General features: G+C 36.4%; 5 protein-coding genes and 1 long non-coding RNA gene across 12 annotated transcripts; 3 read left to right on the forward strand and 3 right to left on the reverse strand.

Moving 5' to 3' along the window:
- The first annotated feature begins 87 nt into the window (after nucleotides 1–87).
- On the forward strand, nucleotides 88–2,606 carry LOC143200075 (uncharacterized). Its single transcript, XM_076410343.1, has 5 exons — nucleotides 88–555; nucleotides 609–811; nucleotides 902–1,088; nucleotides 1,145–1,308; nucleotides 2,004–2,606. Exons 1-5 carry the CDS (start codon nucleotides 200–202, stop codon nucleotides 2,582–2,584), a joined length of 1,491 nt encoding a protein of 496 aa, XP_076266458.1. The 5' UTR covers nucleotides 88–199; the 3' UTR covers nucleotides 2,585–2,606.
- A 696-nt stretch (nucleotides 2,607–3,302) lies between these two features.
- LOC143200076 (2-aminoethanethiol dioxygenase) lies at nucleotides 3,303–4,461 on the forward strand. Its single transcript, XM_076410344.1, has one exon. The coding sequence runs from the start codon at nucleotides 3,440–3,442 to the stop codon at nucleotides 4,166–4,168; it is 729 nt and encodes a 242-aa protein (XP_076266459.1). The 5' UTR covers nucleotides 3,303–3,439; the 3' UTR covers nucleotides 4,169–4,461.
- Nucleotides 4,462–5,259: 798 nt separating this feature from the next.
- On the reverse strand, nucleotides 5,260–9,132 carry LOC143199902 (E3 ubiquitin-protein ligase MARCHF5). 6 transcript variants are annotated; one of them, XM_076410026.1, is made up of 4 exons: nucleotides 9,033–9,132; nucleotides 7,049–7,252; nucleotides 6,124–6,557; nucleotides 5,260–6,068 (listed from the first exon to the last, which is right to left on the reverse strand). In XM_076410026.1, the coding sequence occupies exons 2-4, from the start codon at nucleotides 7,220–7,222 to the stop codon at nucleotides 5,738–5,740; spliced, it is 939 nt and encodes a 312-aa protein (XP_076266141.1). In that variant the 5' UTR covers nucleotides 7,223–7,252; nucleotides 9,033–9,132; the 3' UTR covers nucleotides 5,260–5,737. The 6 variants fall into 6 exon arrangements, with proteins under 6 accessions (XP_076266141.1, XP_076266138.1, XP_076266139.1 ...); XM_076410023.1 differs by having other exon boundaries at nucleotides 7,049–7,229; nucleotides 9,033–9,114; XM_076410024.1 differs by lacking the exon at nucleotides 9,033–9,132 and adding an exon at nucleotides 7,916–8,035 and having other exon boundaries at nucleotides 7,049–7,229.
- On the forward strand, nucleotides 7,436–9,305 carry LOC143199905 (uncharacterized). 2 transcript variants are annotated; one of them, XR_013006579.1, is made up of 2 exons: nucleotides 7,436–7,568; nucleotides 7,993–9,305. It is a non-coding gene; the product is annotated as an uncharacterized LOC143199905 (long non-coding RNA). The 2 variants fall into 2 exon arrangements; XR_013006580.1 differs by having other exon boundaries at nucleotides 7,524–7,888.
- Nucleotides 9,306–9,525: 220 nt separating this feature from the next.
- On the reverse strand, nucleotides 9,526–12,580 carry l(3)07882 (Nucleolar protein 14 homolog l(3)07882). Its single transcript, XM_076410022.1, has 6 exons — nucleotides 11,650–12,580; nucleotides 11,447–11,593; nucleotides 10,495–11,394; nucleotides 9,937–10,430; nucleotides 9,727–9,882; nucleotides 9,526–9,675 (listed from the first exon to the last, which is right to left on the reverse strand). The coding sequence occupies exons 1-6, from the start codon at nucleotides 12,541–12,543 to the stop codon at nucleotides 9,576–9,578; spliced, it is 2,691 nt and encodes an 896-aa protein (XP_076266137.1). The 5' UTR covers nucleotides 12,544–12,580; the 3' UTR covers nucleotides 9,526–9,575.
- Nucleotides 12,581–12,741: 161 nt separating this feature from the next.
- On the reverse strand, nucleotides 12,742–20,063 carry LOC143199903 (WD repeat-containing protein on Y chromosome). The gene is made up of 16 exons (XM_076410029.1): nucleotides 19,783–20,063; nucleotides 19,558–19,727; nucleotides 19,284–19,497; nucleotides 18,975–19,232; nucleotides 18,604–18,812; nucleotides 17,727–18,278; nucleotides 15,622–15,814; nucleotides 15,493–15,567; nucleotides 15,300–15,437; nucleotides 15,111–15,199; nucleotides 14,760–15,044; nucleotides 14,571–14,699; nucleotides 14,396–14,513; nucleotides 13,232–13,403; nucleotides 12,979–13,176; nucleotides 12,742–12,919 (listed from the first exon to the last, which is right to left on the reverse strand). The coding sequence occupies exons 1-16, from the start codon at nucleotides 20,043–20,045 to the stop codon at nucleotides 12,812–12,814; spliced, it is 3,171 nt and encodes a 1,056-aa protein (XP_076266144.1). The 5' UTR covers nucleotides 20,046–20,063; the 3' UTR covers nucleotides 12,742–12,811.
- Nucleotides 20,064–20,211: the final 148 nt, after the last annotated feature.

Consider the following 20,211-nt stretch of genomic DNA (forward strand, 5'->3'; position numbering starts at 1 on the left):
TATATATACATGGCAGTATTCCCCGAAAAGTACATCTAATTATTCTGACATATTTTGCATTAAGATCGTATTTATCTTATCTATAAATTTATCAGATTAGTCACAATAACGCGACTAAAATGTTGTTGCTTGAAACTCGGTGTGAGGTGAAATTTTGAGGGTGTGTAAAGTATTTTTGTTTGTTTATATAGAGTTCGATATGACAAACGAGAGTGACTCTACCAAAACCAAGACTCTCTTGGGCTACGAACTTAGTCCCAGGCAGGACGCTTTAGTGAACTATCTCTTGCCGTCAGTGAGTGCTTGCCTGCTCTATAAGTTCATTGTTGCAGCGGATATCGGTGTGATTTTCCGGCATTACAAAGACGAAGATCCCATATGGGCTTCCCTGACATTATCGATGATGTACCTTCCGGTACTGGGAAGCTTTATGATAATCATTTCTGATATCGATTATTGGCCCGACGCTGACGAGGGTATGACAAGGGAAAACGCCAAATGGTTCTTCCGACAGACTATAGAACATCTATTTTTTCCCTGTTGGAATATGTGGAGGTAAAATGTTTTATACCTACTTCAACCGTTGTCACGCATCACGACTCTTTCAGGTATGCCGAACGTATTTTCTGGTCAATCGAAGCTGTCCGAAGCACTGAAGCCGAAGACATATCCAAGGCGATAGCTCAAGCGAGTGCTCCCCGTATCATCGAACTCTACGTATTCCTGCAAGCCTACCTGCATTGCTTGCCGCAAGTCTTGCTTCAAACTTACATCCTCATCCGGCATAACTCCAGTATAGCCAAAGAGTCAAGTAAAGTATTTAGGTTTGTTCCAGTATATTAATTTCCCTGTAGATCGGCGCCTCCACCAACTGGTCGTAACTATCTTTTCGATTTTTCAGAGGACGCGCAAATCTTCTCCATAGTTCTGAACCTGGCCAAGGTGGCTATGACCACGACGTACTACCAGAGATTCAAGGCCCAGAAACTGACCGGTTCCCAGTATCCGTGGCTGAAGAGAAACAAACTGCTCAGATCGGGACAGACTTCCCGGGCACCGACGGTTATATTGAGGAACTCCCAGTCTAGGTTTGTTATATCATCGCTGGTGCCATGACGAAGAAATCATTATTAAAATTTACCAGGTCCGTCGTCCAGGCGAATAGGAACAGTAACATTTCGCGATATTACAATGTCGAACCGGCAGTACTGACTGCTCGTCGAAGAAGTAGCGATATCTATCTGGAACCGGAATCGAGAAATGATGCTTCATCACCCAACACAGCCGAGTTACAGATCAACGAACCAGGTATCTATATCACACTGAAGACCTTGGTAAATATAAGTCTGTCCAAAGAAGCAGTGAACGCACGTGGTCTCAATTTATGACGTCAAAACTGTTAAACCCATTTCAATTTCGATATATAACAACCTTCTAATATAAATACAATAATAAAACAAAAATGTTATAAAATATAATTTATTTTAACATTACAGTACTTATAATGCATATATTATACCCTTTTCTAAACCACCTATGGTATTCAGAATCAGATATTTTCTTTCTCATTTAATTCTAGTTAAAATGAGACACAATGCTGTCTGATCGAACGTGTACATGAATGACCCTGTCAAAGTCGTCCGGTTGTCAAACATATGCAAAATTCTTGAAAACAATAGTGATACGAGCTTATGACCGTAACCTATAAACTATTGTAGCTGTATAATTAACTGTAGTTTTTAGATGTACTATAATGTTAAAATAAATTATATTTGATAACATTTTTGTTCAATTACTTTATTTAAATTAGAATTTTGTTGTATGTCAAAACCAAACTGAACTAAAACTCACAGCTGATGCGGCAACATTGCGATGTTTTAACGTCACAAATTTAGATGACGTATGTACAAAATAACTTTCCATAAACTATATAGTTTGGAGTGTGTATAATACTGCGTCTAGGCCTCTATTTGAATGTCAATTAATTTACTTTTTTATGGCAGGTACTTCTGGTACTCAAATAATAACAGTAACAAGCCGCAACGAGCCGGATTTCAACATAAAACGAATAGTACAGGTCAAGGGACTCCAAGAAGACGACATGGCGGGGAAACTAATAGCTTTCGCTTGGTGGTTCACCTTCCTCCTCGGTCGTATCCTGGCCATTTCCATCTTCGCCTACTTCTACATGAAAGCCTGCGTATGGTCCATGGTGGGCCATGTCGCCGTGGTCGTAGCCATCTTGGTCTACGACGTGAAGACCGACAACATCAAACGGGAAAAGGCGATTTTCTTCCTGTTCATCGGGCTGGTGTATGTCTTCTGCATCATAGAGTTCAAGATCAGATTCAAGAAGGCCTACTTTATCTATTACGGCTTCTTCATACTCGTGTTCCTGGAGAATCTCGCTATGTGTTTGATCTGGTTCAACCTGCAGATAGACTATCTAGAGAACGACTACTGGTTCCGGTACGTCTTCTTCATTACCATAGCTTGCGGCTTGTTGAGCTTCTCCGCTATGGTTTTCTATCTTACCGTCACGAAACCGAAGTCAGTTTCCATACCTGTTGCTGTAGTAGATTAAGTAATTCTTATGTTTATATTAATACCTTCATTTTTATTTATTTATTTTTAATACCTAAGTATAAATATGATATTTACAACCTAAAGTATATATCACCATTACACATTTCAATAGATTTCACAAAATTATTTTAACTTCGTCATAATCATAATCTAAAAGTATTTATATACTTTACTACAAAAAGAACAATGATCATAAATCCTATTCCTGTTATCAACTTTATCAAAAGAATATTTACTTTTTTGAAACCAGACACTTTCAAACAGTTTAAAATTAACCTAGCTTTTTGCATATAAATATTTCAATATAGATATCACACTAAAAAAATCGAAAATATTAACCATACGTCACGAAAACATTTCCATTTAAATCGCCTGCAATTCGGGGATGTCGACTGTCGGGAGAAATATCGTTATTTCGATATTTTAAAAAAATATCGGTATATTGCTTTAGATACAAAAAAATAATGATGCTATATCCGATTTAAAATTATATGGATATTTTTAATAAATATTTACAAATTAATACGAAAATTCACTAAACATTAAAATTAAGTACCATTTAAAAAGGTCTATTAGAAATAATTAAACGTTTTTTAAAATAATGTCTAATGTTTAAGAAATATATTTAATTTGAAAAAATATCGTTTTAACGTTTTTTCCGATGTCCCTACCGCGATTGTCAGTTTGCGTCACGTAGGACAACAAATCGTTAACCTTACTTTTTATGTACGTTTATCTAGTTTCTTTATTCGTCTTGTGATTCGAACGAGTACGCAGTGGTTGTTTTTTTTTCATCATTTGGGATGCAGTATGATCAAATCTGCCGATCTAGTTAAGTAAAAACCGGTCCAAGATGTCTAGCCACATACTCAACGTTTTAAAACAAGCTCTGATCACTTTTTCGACGAAGAAATCCAAACCGGATACTTTTACTTCCAATCTGCAAGCCCTCATAGAGCTGCTGGATAAGACGACAGCCGAACACGTAAATTTCCCAACTCACTTTTTGAATCCAGACACTTGGACACATGCCGGAAAGGCTCCTGTAAGCTGCATTGGCATATTTGAAGATGATCAAGTGTCGATGGGTATATTTATACTCAAGCCCAATGGGAAACTGCCACTGCACAATCATCCACAAATGCATGGTTTAATTAAGGTTATCGCTGGACAGGTGAAAATTGTTAGTTACTCGCTAAACACAGAAAAGACCAAGGAAGTTGACCAGAAGGGTATTCAAGACGACGATTCGGTCTGTATAAGGCACAGACAAAAGCATGGAATAGTAACAGCAGAACTCACTGGTGTTACCATAGCCAATTCCAGCAGCCCCACTTGTACTTTGGAGCCCGACTTTAAGAACCTTCATGAAATACAAAGTTTGGATGGACCAGCCGCCTTCCTGGATATCCTAGCGCCACCATATGATTACCCAATAGCTAGGCATTGCTCATATTATGCAAGGCTGAGTCAGGTGGCTCCAAGTATATTTCGTCTACAAGAAATCAGATCTCCTAGCTGGTATTGGACAGACTCCTATCCTTATACAGGTCCAGATTTGTATGAATTTAACGTTTCTTAATGCATTATTAGGGTATGTCAATGATACATCACCATATTTGACTTAGTTTTGTGTTTACTGTAAATAATTGTTTTTATATTTATTGTCTTAGTATTTAAAGATTTCTAGAATTATAAGGTTTTTAAGTTGTACGAAACTTCCAGTTCTAAAAGCACTATGCCGATTTCGCACAGCTTAAAAAAGTTTTTTTTTATTAAAAATAGTCTTGCCAATATTATTTTGCACTTGACAAAAGTTTTTGAATTTATTTTTCAGATATGTTGTCGTTTTATCAATAAACTTTTAATAAACTAGTTATGTCGTTTAATCTAAATAGTAGCGAGAACAATTCCAATTGATCTATAAATTTCACCAAGAGAATGCACGAATTAACGATTAAAATCGCTGCATCATAAATTGCTATAAGTTATGCTTCGAGGAATGATATGCAGCTATTGTGTTCAATGAAATTGTTTTAAATCTACTTTTAACTCAATGTATTCGAATAGTAACGTATTGTTCATATGAATAGAGATTTATGACTTAGGCCACCAAACAAACATGTGAATTTAAAATAGCTAATTTTCTATATTATATAATTAACTCGTTTACACTCATAAAACGGCAAATGTTTAAATATTTAATAGAGTTACGTAATGTGTAGGTTTGAATTTAATGCAAATAACGAAAGAATATATGGAATACCATTGAGAATCATTGCATAATACAACGCGACTTGATTGGTTTCCAAGGATGACCTGATATATTAAAATTGCACGTATTTGGCAGAGTTGCCTGAATTTTAAGGCAAATCTTCCTTGAAATGACATAATCCGCCTAAATCGACGATCTTGTATTTTTCGCTGAATAGTAAAAAAAACAGGGATTATCGTAGTGGTGGAGTAACCCCCAGTGATGACAAAAGAAGCTAAAGCTGAAACCAAATTCAAGTGTATATATACAATTATAGATGAGTTTTGCATAACATTAGCGCATGTTTCAATATCTATGGCATCAGGATACGATGTGTGGTCGGGAAATGTCATCCAAAACCGACAGGGAAAAAACCAAATTTATCTTATCCTTATCTAAAGTAAAGAAAACTACAAGTATAAAAATATATTTAAATGTATTTGACGGTATTAAAACAGCAAAACAGTACTCATCAAAGTTAACAATCAACTTCCCAGTAAAAAATAAGACTATGCTATGTACTAGGTTAATTTGAAACGCTTGTATACGATCTAAAAACCAATAATAAATCCTTCGTAGTTCGTATATTTAGAAAAATAACCTTTACAAATAGCGCGACGCCATTAACAGTGAAGATTCATTCAAATAAAACAAGTTCGTCAATTTACCGCAAATAAATCACCGGAAGTTAAAACTTTTTCCAGGTAAATTGTCCTTAAAAACAAAACATTTATTACATTCACCTTATACATAAATGTACGTTAAATCCTCCGCCGAAATGAGACTTTTAACCGCTACTTTTAGGCCTTTTCACACAGTTTCCTTTAATAAAAAAAAGCGTGTCTTTGTAAAAAGAGTTTAATTATTAAAAACGTGCGCTCTTCAGGCCCGGCAGGACTACTCGTTGTTCCGTCTACTGTTCCTTACATACAAAGATATATTCGATTCCGTATAGTCCAGGATTTTTCTTTGACATTGCCTGATGTAGTTTTGCTGTTTGTGGTATATTTTCAGGCAACCTTTGATGGCCACAAACGCCAAACCACCGAGGACAGTCCTGTGGAAATTCGATTTGACCGAATCAAAGAGGAACCTGCCAAAAAAGGTCGAGATGGTGGGCATCAGTAGCGCGCCGCACAATATTCTTGTCGCCGACACGGCATTCGTTAAGGCTGGTACATCATTCTCCGTGTTGGATTCCTGATTAGGCGTATTTGGTATGGTAACTCTGAAAGATCTTTCAATGTATTTACAAGCGCCAATTATCAAACAGTTTTTTATACCTAAATGGTGTTATATTTCTAATTAAGGGAATCTTGCTGATGTTCTTCCTAAGAAAGGCTAGAAGGGCATCTTCCCATCGGATCATCTTCCCCAATAACAAGGCAACGGGGATGGCTGGCAACCCAATCAGCAGAATTAATGGATCTGCTTGTTCCATAATGGCCAATCCCTCCTTTTGTCCAATAACTTGCATGACCGTTATGGCCCCATAAGTTACGGCACACCAATACACTGCTCCAACCACTATGCCCGCCGCCATAAACGGACATCCCTTGTAAATGAAACTGTCCACCGTGTCCATAATAAGGACCAACGTTCCCATATTTGGAAAGACAATAATATACTCGGTCTGACATTGCGGACAGGTGACTTTACTTATGTTTCCGCCTTTTTGCTTCTCATCAACCCATCTCTGTAGGCAACTTTGGTGCACCTAAAAAATTAAAACTTATTCTTATGACTATTTATTATTCATTTTTGTGTTGCTTTTGGTGATTACTTAAAGGTTATAAATGATACATGAAAATAATAACAGAGATAAATGATGTAAGAACTGTTAAAATGGAATGGGATGCATTAAGATACAGAAGGTCTCTATGATGCTAGAAATTATGATAGTGTATCAGATGAAAATAAAAGACAATTAATAAAAATAATATATATTTATATCGCCCCTATGCATCAGCTTTGAAATAACTTTAATTAACATATGAGAAGCTGATCAACTGACAACTGAATAGATTGTTAAAATTATTAAGAACATTACATCACAGTTTACATTAATACTGTTACCTTAAAAGCCTTACAAGGCAGACCATATTGTAAAAACAATATTGATAGATAAAACTACTTTCTCGACCATATGCAAAAACCTCATAAACAATTAGCATTTAAGCAAACAAAAAAAAATAATGACGCACGTACCCACTTGGTAGTTCCTCTACAGTTACACGGTTGCACCCAAGCAGCCTCCCTGTCCTCCTCCTCGGACGCGAAACATACCCAACAATATCGTCCCGAGTCCTTACTACTAACCGGGATTTGTTTTTGCTCATCCTGCGGCGAATTTTCACTATTCTGAGCGAGATCCGAGTTCATTGTCAATCTTCACACATAACAAAAATTTTGCTTCAAATAAGAAAACGTATTTGGTGTGTGGGTTAGGACAAATTATTTACTAAATGTAATCATGATGACATTTTTTTGTAATTTTTAAAGAAACATATTTACCTTTTATGTTAAAACGTCAATTATTGTCAATGTCAATTACGAACAGTGTAACCATTTGTTGAAAGCAAAATTACAGATTAAAAATATTTCTATTAGAAACTTTTAAATATAGAATTTAGGAAGTCACCTCATATTATCTATATTTAGTAAAATACATATATGAATATATTTTAAACTACTATTACTGGCGTGAATTTCTCTTATGGAAAATAATGTAAGTCAGGGTCGAACTAAAATGATTTTGTCACTTTGACAATGAAAAATAATATACCAAGATATTTGCGCAAAAGAAAAGTTGAATTGGTGCGTAAAAGAATTATCATAAGAAAATATGGATATCAATTTTATCGTAAAACAATTAGTAAAATATTACCATCGCAGGCAGAAAAGTTCTACCTCAAAAGATTGTTAGCTAGATGTTTTTCTAAATGGTATTCTTATTGTTATGAAAAAACTATTGGATGGAAACATCAAATAAGAGCAGCTATTCATTATAGTCTTAATATTAAGCAGAAATATTTCGAACAGTGGAAAGTATACAACGTCACGAAAAAAGCTTACTTGATAAAGAAACAAATTGCCATTATTTACCACCAGAAACACTACGAAACGTTAACGATATGTTTATACTTCCGTAGATGGCAGTTTTTCGTGAAACAAATACAGTTTAAAAAAGAATGCTCAATGTTTGCTTGGAACTTCTTCAAATCAAAACATTACCCGGCTATGTTAAGTCGATATATATACAGATGGCGAATTCTAGTGGCCGTTATGAAGAAAAAAAATGAACTGTTAGAAAAGTTGAGGCAAATACATGAAACTAAGTTAAAGAAAAAATGTTTTCAGGCAATAGTGCTAAATAAAATAAGCAGAAAACAGAAAAAAACCAAATATAAGGAAATGTATGGATTTTACTGTGAAAGATTGAAATGTACGGCATTCATAGAATGGAGACACTATTTGGAAAAGCGTCAAAAAACAAAAGAAAATCGCATTCTAGCCGACATGTGTCACAGTGTACAACTGAAAATAAAATATTTGCACTTGTTACAAATATATACCTCCAGACAAAAATATATAAAAAACAAACTAAAAGAGATTGATATTATATTGGTAAGAAAATCATTTAAGAAATTACTTGAATATAAAACAAAACGCAGTGATAAAAAACGGAAAAATGATTATGCCATTAAAATCTGGAACTGTAAATTAAAAAGATACGTTTTTCGTAAGTTTATACGTTATGTACAGTATAGAAACGCCAAGAAAACTTACATAAAAACTAAAACGAATTGCTTAGTTTCGATTTTGCGTTTCAATAAACTGAAATACTCATTCCTGAAATGGCGGTCTTATAAGATTCATAAAACAAACAGACACAATTTAAAAATATTAGCGTTTAGATATAGTAGACAAAAATTACTCAGGAATGTCTTAAGAAAATTAACAATATTTGTCAGGCACAGAAAACGCAAATACAACTTATATCATAATAGCGAGCTAATTTTCAACAATTTACTCATAAGAAAGTATTTCAGAGCTATCGAATATAACTGGCTAGAAAGTAAACGATTTAAATATGACATTTCCGCCGCTAAAGTCTTTTATCATAACTGTTTAATAGAAGAAGCTCTTCGAATCATAATTATAAGTGGAATTCGAAAAAAAGAACACTTACTTAGCATTAAAATGACTGGATACCATAGAAAGATTTTTTTATTACAAAAATACACAAGCCTTTGGAAACAAAAGACTATTTATAAACGCCCTTTTTCAAATCATGCGCTTGTAAACATCGAGGAGACAAACGACTGGGTGCCTAATGATGCAAATTGGTTACAAACGTGTTTTATCGCACCAAAAAAGTTACAGAATCAGATTTAGTTTATGTTTTAAATATAAAACACATTCCCTGTTCATTAAATCGAAATATATTTCATTTTATTGGTTACTTGGTTTTCGTTGTAGTATTTTAACAAGTACATATATATATTAACAAGCACACATTTATTTTAACGTCAAATATATATTTTAAGAAGAATAAACATTACTGCCAAATACAAATGACATAACAAAAACAAAAGTAATAATTTGACAAGGCAGGTAATTACTTTTCACCGTAGAATATGCTTTTGGCTTTATTTAACTACCGTGTAGAATAAAGACGATCCTTTTATATACTTTTTTTATTAAAAAATCAATATAACAATAACTATATTTCTCATTTTTTCTTTTTCTTCCTATCCAGGGTGTTGAGTTCGTTCTGTTGAGAAGCCGCTTCGGCAAATATCCTGTTGACCTTTTCACGCCTCTCCTTATCACTGAAAGAAAATCGTTAACGAACTGATATCGTTAGGGTTATTTTGTAATACCTTTGAATCTGTCGATTAATCTTAACTCTAGCCAGGAAGGATTTGTCTCTTCTGATCTCTCTAAGGGCACCTTTGGATTCTTTTTTCAGTTTCTGAACCAACTTTTCGCGTTCCGCTTTCTCTCTTGACTGCGTCTTGTGCCTCTTTCCATCATATCTGAAAATATTGAAATAATAAGGTCCATTCTCTCAATTTCTGATTGATACATACACTTTTTCTATTTTAGGTTCATACAGGCGCAGAGCCTTGGGTCGTTTTTGTTCCAGAACAAGATAGTAAAGCTTCCTTTCTGATTTTTGTTTTTCCAGTTCATCGATAAATTCCTTATATTCTACTCTGACTCTCTCTGGATACAGATCGATTGGAATTTGGGGAAGATAACTTTCGATCGTGGCGAAAATTTCCACGTTGCTCGAGTAGCTTGAGAAAGTTTCTTTGAAGTCTTTTAACAGTTTTAAGGCGGTATATAATGCGGATATTTTAAATTCATTAGTGAATTCTGTCTGAAGCAAAACCGAGATGTTCAGTTTATCGGTAACTGGTGATTTTAAACATTTTTTTGTTAAGACCAGGTCAGATGATAGAGATTTGAACGGAGGTACGACCTTTATTACTTTCACGCTAGTTTTTGGGATGGACATATGCAAAATGCCAGAGAGAAAGTTTATCGATAGAGGAAGATATCGTTTTGAAAGCGAAGTATACTGAAATAAAGATTTTATTGAATATATATACGGAATCAAGGTGCAAAGTTTAACAAGGACTTACCTCTAATATCAGTGTACACAGGAACAGTCCGTAAGAAACATCAGCAGCACTTTTCACCGAACAACACTTCAACATCTGCTCCATGAATACAAAGCATGGAGTAACTATCCGATGCCTAAAGTCTGATGTTGAAAACAACAAGCTAACCAGTTTCAAGAAAACCAACACTTCGACACCAGGACGTCTTTTTTTCTTTTTCCTGTATTCCTGATGTTTCTCCTTGATCACCTCCAAGATAGACTTGTGTGTGTTTTCTGGATTGAGCTGGGCCAAATTATAAATCTGAGGCATCAGGCACTTGAATATCTGAAAGCTCTGTTTTATACTCGTATCACTTTCAATATCTGTGAATAAATCATTCAAATATTGTAAAATGTAATCAAAAAGAACTCCCAAGCTTTCTTTATTTCCCTGAGCCAGACTGGGATGGTTGCACTTGATCATTCTCTCCAATATAACTTTTTGATGATTGCATGATTTGTCTTTAAATGTGTCCATCAGACTCTCATAGGAATCCGGTATGTTAAAGGTAAAAGGAAGCTCATTTCCTGCCTCTTCAAGCTCCTCCTCATTTGACTGGGAATCGACTTCATTTTCCTCTTCAGAAATAGACTTTTGCCTCTTAGATTTTGGTGGATCATCAGATTTTTCAGATGATTCAAGAGATTTCCTTTTATTGCTTTTATTTTCTAACAGGTCTCCGTTAATATTTAACTTAGAAGTTTTATCTTTTTTGATTGGTAAATCATTTGGTTTGGATTCTGCTTCACTTTCATCATCACTAACAATATCATCTTTTAAATCAGCCAGAGAATCTTCAGATTCGGCCTCTGAATCACCATCTTCTTCTCCTTCACTTCCTGACTCCTCCTCTTCTACTTCATTATCCTCATCATTATCCTGTTAAATATGGTTGTTAATTAAGAAACTAGATATATAATAAATGTATTACCTGGGGCTCTCCAATAATTTTTCCATTTAGCTCTGCTTGAACATGGACATTAGACTGCCCAGTTATATCATAAGACAGCATATTTTCTTCTGTATCGGATTCATAAACGAAGTTATCATCTAAATCATCGGCACTTCTGTGGTTAACCTAGGGTATTCATTTATTGCTTAATAGATAATATAAAAAAATATATAGTTACCCACCTTTGTACCGTTATTTTCTACAACACCTCTCATCCTATCTATTCTTTCTTGTTCCAATTTCTCCAGTCTTTCTTTTTCTTCCTTTGCAATTTCATCTTCGGTTTTAAGTCTGTCCGAAACAGTACCTCTGGCTTCAAATTTTAATTCTCTCATGTATTTGTCATAATCATCAACCTTCGACTTATTTTCATCCTTATTATCATCATTTTTGCTCTTTTTACTAACTAACTGAACCAAGTCTTTCCATTCACTATCTAACTTCTCAGTCAGCTCCAGAGTAGCCTCTCTTATTTTTTGCTGTTCAGCTTTTCTCTTTTTAGATTCTTCTATGAGCTGCTCTATAAGGTTTTTATGAGCCTTAACGCCCTCTACCCCAGTATTGACTAAAACCCCATTGCCAAAATGTGCCTCTTCAATAAAATCTGAATCGAGTTTTCCCCTGTCATCATCATCATGTTCGTCATCAGAAGAAAGGTCTTCAAATTTTTCTATCTCACTCAACGTATGTTCTTTGTGGCTTAAAACATCACTAGATAAATTAAATATGCTTTGTTTACTATGAGCTTTTGCTTTGAATGCCGCAAACCGCACAGCAACTTTTTCATCCGTAGGCATTTTAGATTTCTCCCCAATACGCTTATCTATGAATTTATTTGATTTGTGCTGCAACTTATATTCTGATAAAAGCGTGTGTTTCCTTTTCTGAATCGCCTTGGCTCTAGATATTCCCGGTACTCCTTTCTGGTTATTGGACTTTTTACCCAATATCCTCATTTTCTCCTTATTAATATGCACCTCGAACGGGTTAAGAACTTTTTTCTTCTCATTTTGAACCTGCCTTCTTTTCTGGATATCGTCTACCGACACCCGTTTTCTATTCTTCACCTTAACCATTATTAATTTGTTTTCAAAATAATAGCATAGAACTAAAACACATTCTAAGCAAAACTGAGGTTATGATTGGATCTACTTCGTTTTTAAATTTTCCTCTTCTTAAATAATCCTGGACAGGTAAAACAAATCTGTATTGTGAGTTACATAATACAAAATTTTTAAGGATTTGTTTACATTATTAAAATAATTAGATTTTGTCCAGTACTAAATGTTCTATTAAAGATTTAATATAATAGATGTATAAAATTTAATATATGATAAAAGTGGACTAAATTTCTTCATCTTCCACGCAAATGTCTGTGTTAATATTTTCAGGAACATCGGGTACTTTTATTGGATTTGGCTGAGGCATCACTAGATGTTGATAGACGGGGATCTAGAGTTTAAAAATGGAATATTTAACGGAAAATTCGAATAATTGGCTATGGCATTTACGTATGGGAATGTCGTATCGAACTTGATATCTTTGGGTTTCGTGGTTCTAACTGGTATATCGTAGTGCTCGCCAAGTATGGGTTCCTTTAGTCTCGCACCGTATATTTTACTGTGATCGATATGAATCAGGTCTTTTTGAGCCTGTTTTTGTAGCTGCTTGATGGTGAGACGTTTCGGGAACGAGCCTCCGCATAGCACCTGTTTGAATTCGCAATAATCGAGTGGTTCAAAATTAGCTGAGAATCGGACGTACCCTGAGTGTAGTGGAGCTGGCAATCCTCTTGATATCTGGGGGAATGGAAAAATCGAAGTCGTCCGAGATTGTATTTTCGGGAACAATGTTTTTCCAGGGTTTGAAAGTACCGATGGTTTGCAGGTATCTCCCGCCAATAGTCCACATTCGGGCACTCAAATCTGCACTGCAGCTGTAGGGGGGGTAGTGTTAATTAAGAAATAGTGGAAGTGGGCAAAGATCAGCCTTTTTATCGACCATTATAGTCAGGAAAATTGAATGTTTTGATTAAATACATTTTATAATAATAATCAATTAATAACATTGATATATTTGTTGAATTTTTGCAATTCGCTTTGTGCAGCACAATATATCTGGTGTCCCTATTAATTTATTTTGGTACGTTCACCTCAAAGGTATTATCTACTTTTATATATATTGTCCTATTATTATGCTACTCTATTTTAAAGTTATACCGGAAGAAATCAGTATGAATCTTGACGTATAACATGGTTAAAAGTTAAATATAATGCATATTAAAAATCAAGAATGTCTGTATGTTGGGTTCCATGGATAGGTGAAGCAGTAATAATAGCACATGTTCAAGTAACTTATATTAAGGATTATGTTAAAATCGTGTGTGTAATTCTTAATGATTTCTACCCAACAAGAATAAGTTATGTTGAAGACGCCAATATAGTTGCCCAGCGGATTTTTGATACAGCGAACTGTTGAATAAAACTACTGAATAAGTTCTCTAAGATGGAAAAGGGAGTCTCTAAGTGGGTAAGGTATGACTTTTAACTCCTGGAATATACCATTTTAAGTAATGATTGATCTCTCAAATACTGCACTACTACCAAATTAAATAGTTTGTTATAAAAAAGTTTATAATATTGAATGACATTCCCAGTTCGAAATGAAACTTAGGGAACTGGTATCAAAATTTTACTCAAACTAAAATATCAAGTCTTGAATTTTATTACTATTACAATTTTTTAAGGTTTTTTTTCTGAAAATCTTTTTATTTTTATTTCTACTGGGTATGTTTGTATATCAAGAGTAAATTAATATATTGTGAATTAGTTGATGGCCAAAAAGGGCTGATTTTGACCTGAGAGGACGAGAGGAGACCTGGTCAGTTTTATTCAGCTGACCCACCTCCTCTTTCTAGTTTATAGGAACCTTATGAGGATTTGACAATCCTCTATGAACGTTAATCCGGAGACAGGCATGAAGTGTCCCTTGTAGCTGTTGAGCAACACTGGTAAGGGCTGATTGGTGATCATTCTTTTCGCACGACCTGTTTATTAACACGTACGTTAAATCAAATGATACGAGGCGTAGTTGATGATTTTACCCACGAATCTGTCGCCCCACATGAAAGGAAAGAGCAGGCGATATTTCGGCATGCAGATGTGCACGACATCCTCTGGCAGCACGCAATAATTTACCAGCAACCATGTCTTGATATAACCAGCGCTGGTTCCTAAATTATTCAAGACTTTTGATCACAGCTTGCTACGATAGAGACTGCAGGGAGTAGTACCAATAAAAAGAAACTCGTTCTTATCATCCGTAGTCATGGATATGACATAATCCCCCGCCTTGTGCACCGCCGAGAAGGACGTGATAAATCCCCCGGACACGTGGTGATTCCACACCTGGACCACTCCGTTTTCCAGCGCCACCAACAGCGTACCCACCTGGGGATCGTTCTTCCTCGCGCAAAGGAACAGCATCGAATGCACGGCCAGTCTTCTCAGGTTGAAACACTCTTCCGGCAGTTGTATCGTCGATAATCGACCGGCCCGTCTACCCATTACTCTGGCACCTTATATATTACATTGATTTGTATTGTTTTGTTTACATTGATATAAAATCATACGAGGTTACTCACCAGACAGGGTGTTCTCTTGGGGAGGCAGTAGAGTGGGTCTCCTCGGTTTCGATTGTCTGATACTGACGCTACCTCGTACCTTATTGCTCCTATAAAATGATATTCACTAAGGTGTGATGAAGAATGTTCTTTACTGCACAACAAAGGTAACAAGGAATGGCGAATGCGTTTTGGATAACATCGACTTACTGGCTGCTGTCTTTTCGCTCCTTGGCTTTGTCCACGGTAAAATGTATCTTAATTCGTTCGGTTGGATTTGAAACAATGAATTTCTTGTAGGGCTGTCCGGTTTCCAGCCGCCAGAGTAGCAACTCGCCGACGTACGAACTACAAAGACTGAATGTTACAAGGAGGGTGATCTCAGTAGGCCATGATATATTGCCTGGTGGCTAGAGTTTCCGGAATCCTGACAGCACCGGCGCTGATATCTTCGGAATGTCTCAGGTCCCAGTTTTTGCTACGAACAAATCGTTATCGTCGCCAAGCAAATGTAAACCAAAGCGTCGCTCACCTGAAAGCACCTTCCGGACCTACAGCTGCCCCGGTATCAGCGAACTCCGTCACTCTCTTGTTCCAACCCATCGCCATGATGCGGTTCTTCACCCAGATGACGCACTGCACCTCGCACCAGGTCTCTATGTTCATGTTCCGGACGCAGGTGCCGGTGTTGAAGTTCCATATTTTCAGGGTACCATCGTGAGCGCCTAAAAAATAAGCTATTTCTGGAGAATCCCAACAGGTACCCGTCGAATTTTCGTCGAATGAAGAGGTGACCGATTAAACTGAGGCCTATTTTGAAGGAAAGGACAAATCGTACTACAAAAATGGTGTCGAAAAGCTGGAGGGTCGATGTAATCAGTGTATCACCCTTGGAGGGAATTATGTTGAATAAAAAAAAATTTTGCCGAAAAAATGTGTTTTAATATAGTAAGCCGGAGACTTTTCAATTGACCAGTTAAGGTTGGGGGTTCCTATATTGCTAGAAATATTGCAACTTTTACATTTGAGCGTAATCGATCAGGAATTCATAGGTTTGAAACAAATTCAATAGGTGAAAACAAATTCAATTCCACAGGTACAAAACATAAAAATGGCGCTACAAGTCTGCGTATATTCTACAGACGGGCTTAATGCATATCGACTTAAATTGCATTCTCTGCCTTTATTGAATGAATTGAGAGAGATATTTCCATGCTGTTTCTCCATATTGGATAGATTCGTTAAGGAAACGATGAAGGAATTTCTTAGCGCTTTGTAAGATATATTATTGAGTAATTTTAAAGATAAATGGATGCTTGTATTTTTTATATTGCTAAATAAATTATATTTGTTACCTTACATGTTGTTTTATTTTCTCCTTTTAGTTTTCAAAATTATTTTGAAATGAACCAGGCTACGATTTAATAACAGGAGAATTGCCGCAAAAACTACCAAGAAGGGGAATTATAAAACTCACCAACTTGATTAATACAGCATTTACACTAAAACATGTCCCAGGCATTCGGAAGATGGCGGAAATTATAATGATCTCAAAACCTGGGAAGTCACCAAACGAAATAAAGGCCCATAGACCTATTCACTGCTGCCAGTAATATCTAAGGTTTTTGTAAAACTCCTGTTGAAAAAAATAAAACCGATCATAGAGAGAAAAAACTTAATACAAACACACCAATTTGGGTTTATTAACAAGCATTCAATAATTGACCAGGTCCACGGAATAACAGATGTTATTGAAAAATCCTACGAAAGTAAAAAAGTATGCTCAGCTATATTCTTAGATGTAGCACAAGCCTTCGATAAGCTTTGGCATGAAGGCCTTGTTCATAAACTACAGAAAATGTTACCAAAACAACACAACGAACTATTAAAATCATACATTACATCCAGAATGTTTAGAGTCAAGCAAGAAGAAGCTTACTCTACAATAAAAGAAGCTAAAGCAGGCGTACCACAAGGAAGTGTACTGGGACCAATGCTTTATGTACTCTACACTTGTCATATACCACAAATGGAGAATATTACGATGGCTACATTTACTGATGATAGAAGCCTCGTGAAAATTAAAACAGACAAGTGACAATATAAATAATTAGATACAAGCTTGGGAAATAATTAATGAAAGTAAATCTGTACATGTGCAGTTCACCTATAAACAGACCGTACAATCACCAATAACATATATTATTATTATCAGTATAATAAATTGCTATTATATAAGTAAATACTGAAACCTATATGGATATACGGAGTTCAATTATGGGGATGTTCTGCAAAGAGTAACATAAATAAAATACAAATTTGTCAGAACACAGTCCTGAGAGATATTGTGGGCGCACCCAAATACTATAGAACTGATTACCTGCATCGAGACTTTCAGACACCCGCAGTCAGTCAAGAAATCAAGAGAATTGTAAGGGGGCAAGAGAATTGCAAAGATATTTATAAAAGGTTCCGCATATTACATTTTATACTTGGGTCTCGACAGAAATTTTAGGTTAACTTATGCTCAAAATAAATTATTCTATTTATATTATATTCTTCAAATATACGTATAATTTTCAACAACTGGCAACGTTGCAATGTTAAATCTGGGGGGGGGGTCGAATGGAGACCAACCTGTTAACAATCTCTGGTAGCCTGGATCGAAGGTGGCTGCTGTTATTTCCACGTTCATTATTTCTCCGTGCAGCATCCTGGTATGGCCCTCTTTGATTACCATGAGTCGGCGACCGTCCCACGGGTTCCAGACAATAATATAGCTGTCCAGGCCGCAGGTGACTATTACCTTGAACAGTTTGTTGTAGAGGACCACGGATACGCCGCTGGAATGAGTGTTGCCGTCGGTGTGCTCGCTGCTCTGCTTCGGACTGAGCGGTATGACCACAATCATGCAGCTCCCGATGATCCACTGCCTGGATTCCGGGTTGTACAGCGCGGCCAGTTCGCTCCGCTCCCCTAGTTCGGACGGGAGCTCCAGGTAGGTCTGCAGGCAGACTTGCAACGATATATCCCATACCTTGACGCACTTGTCCTTCGACAGGCTGTACAGTTTTTTGCCGTTGTCCTGGAACACCAGCTGGACGATGCCGGAATGGTGACCGTAGAAGGTGCAGGTCGGTCTTCGAGGTACGAACGGATTCCAGAGACGTATCAGACAGTCTGGACTACCTAACAGGTGGTTTCATTAGACTCAAAAATCCCGGTAGCGGCTAGTTCTGGAGAATTCCAACCAATTTATACACATATAGTTAGGCCTAGTCCTCAAAAGATTCGTGTATAGATTTGATAGCTGTCGGATCATTAGTTTGTGAATTATAGCATTTTGAGCGAAGCAACTTTCGTTATTGTGAAAAAAAATAAAAAATTCAAGATAATTTGTATATTCTTCAGATATATGTAAGTTTGAACAACTGGCAAAGTTGCACAGCCTTGTGCGCATGCGGGGATTCTCCAGAATTAGACTCTTGTGTCCCCGATCTGCAAATACACATACCTGTGGCGACGATGTGACTGGTCTCCTCCAGGGCGAAGCACCAAACTCCTGAAATTATCTTGTACGTATATGCAACCTTGTTGTTCGTGACGTCAGTCATTAAAAGCCCAGATTTAGGACATTGGGCGCATGACACAACGCTATGCAACGTGGAATAAAAATTGATTTGCCTCACGTAATCTGTATGTAGGTGTGGAAATACTACGGCCCTGAAAACACATATTTGAACGTATCGGACAGCATTCTGCCTCTTTTTAACTAGAATAAAATGAGAAGGAAGATATTGTCTGATTTTGAAACACATTTACAAATTGCGATTAGCAATACGTTCGACATCGCGTTGCAGTGCTTCATTGTTATTTTGAATATACCTAAAATTGTCCACTAGTCCCTTAACGATTTTCTCCCACCGGGCATGAAGAAGCGGTATGCCTGGTTGCGATTTGAACGGTCCCCTGGCGAAGGTTTTGATGAACAACACCTTAACGCCCCCACCCATGTCCCCTAGAATCAGTTTTGACTCCATATCCGGGTCCTGGTAAAACTTATAGTGCATAGTGGTCACAGCGTGTTCCAAGGAAGTCAAAATGACCCGTAGCTCGAATTTTCTAGCTGAGGTATCATAAAATCTACAAGATAAATATTAAAAAATAGCCATAGAGCTTAGTATTATGATTTGCCTTAGATCTCGTTCACTAGAAGACGTACAAATGACGCTCAAGTCTGGAAGAACAGCCAAGTCCGTTACCCAAGTCGTTTGTATCTTTAGATTTGGACACGTAGACTGTACAGTCCTCTCTATAGTCATATCTAAAGTCCAGTAGTTAATGACGCCATCATGGCTACAGGTAATGATGCTGCCATCATGCCATGTACTTGTACGATCAGGCTTAACTAATATTTGATGAAAAACCGCCGTTAGTATCAAAAAATTACAAAAGTTTACCATATTACCAGTTGGGTAAAACGTAATCCTATTAATAGGATGTCTGTGGTTACTTTTAATCATATTCGGACTAACAGGTATAGGAGCGGACAACGTTTTATACTCCGTACTAACTTCCTGTTGTTCAAATCCCAATATAAGATGAGAAATAAGCTCGTTCCACGTGACAAATCCGTTACTACACAAACTAATATTATACTAACCGGATATTATTAATAACACCGAATACCTACCAGGCAGAGTTAATTTTTAAAAACGTCCGTTCAAAAACGTCCTCCGGATACTCGATTTTAGCCACCTTAGCCAAAACCTCCTTCAAACGAGCCCTGCTCATACGTTTTCCCTCCTCCTGATTGAAAAGCTCATTGATTTGAAGCAATTCGGTTTCGTCGAGAACTTGATGGAGCTCTTTTGTCGGATCTTTTTTCGGTTTCCTGAATTCCCGAATGGCCGGGACCCTCAGTCGTTGTATTTTTCGTGTATCTATCTGTGACATTATTATATTGTTATATATTTAAACAGGTCTATTGACATAAAATTATAAATAATAAAAAATATGTCAACTTTGTGTTTAATCCTTTTCATTATTAATTGTATATTTAGTTGCCTAATTTGAAAACATTACAGTAACCATGGTAATCCTCGGGTTGTCTATATCTTTG

This window comes from Rhynchophorus ferrugineus, unplaced genomic scaffold (assembly GCF_030347505.1).
Source record: "Rhynchophorus ferrugineus isolate W39M unplaced genomic scaffold, kcgeb_rfMv2 rfM7, whole genome shotgun sequence".
NCBI classification, from domain to species: Eukaryota; Metazoa; Arthropoda; class Insecta; order Coleoptera; family Curculionidae; genus Rhynchophorus; species Rhynchophorus ferrugineus.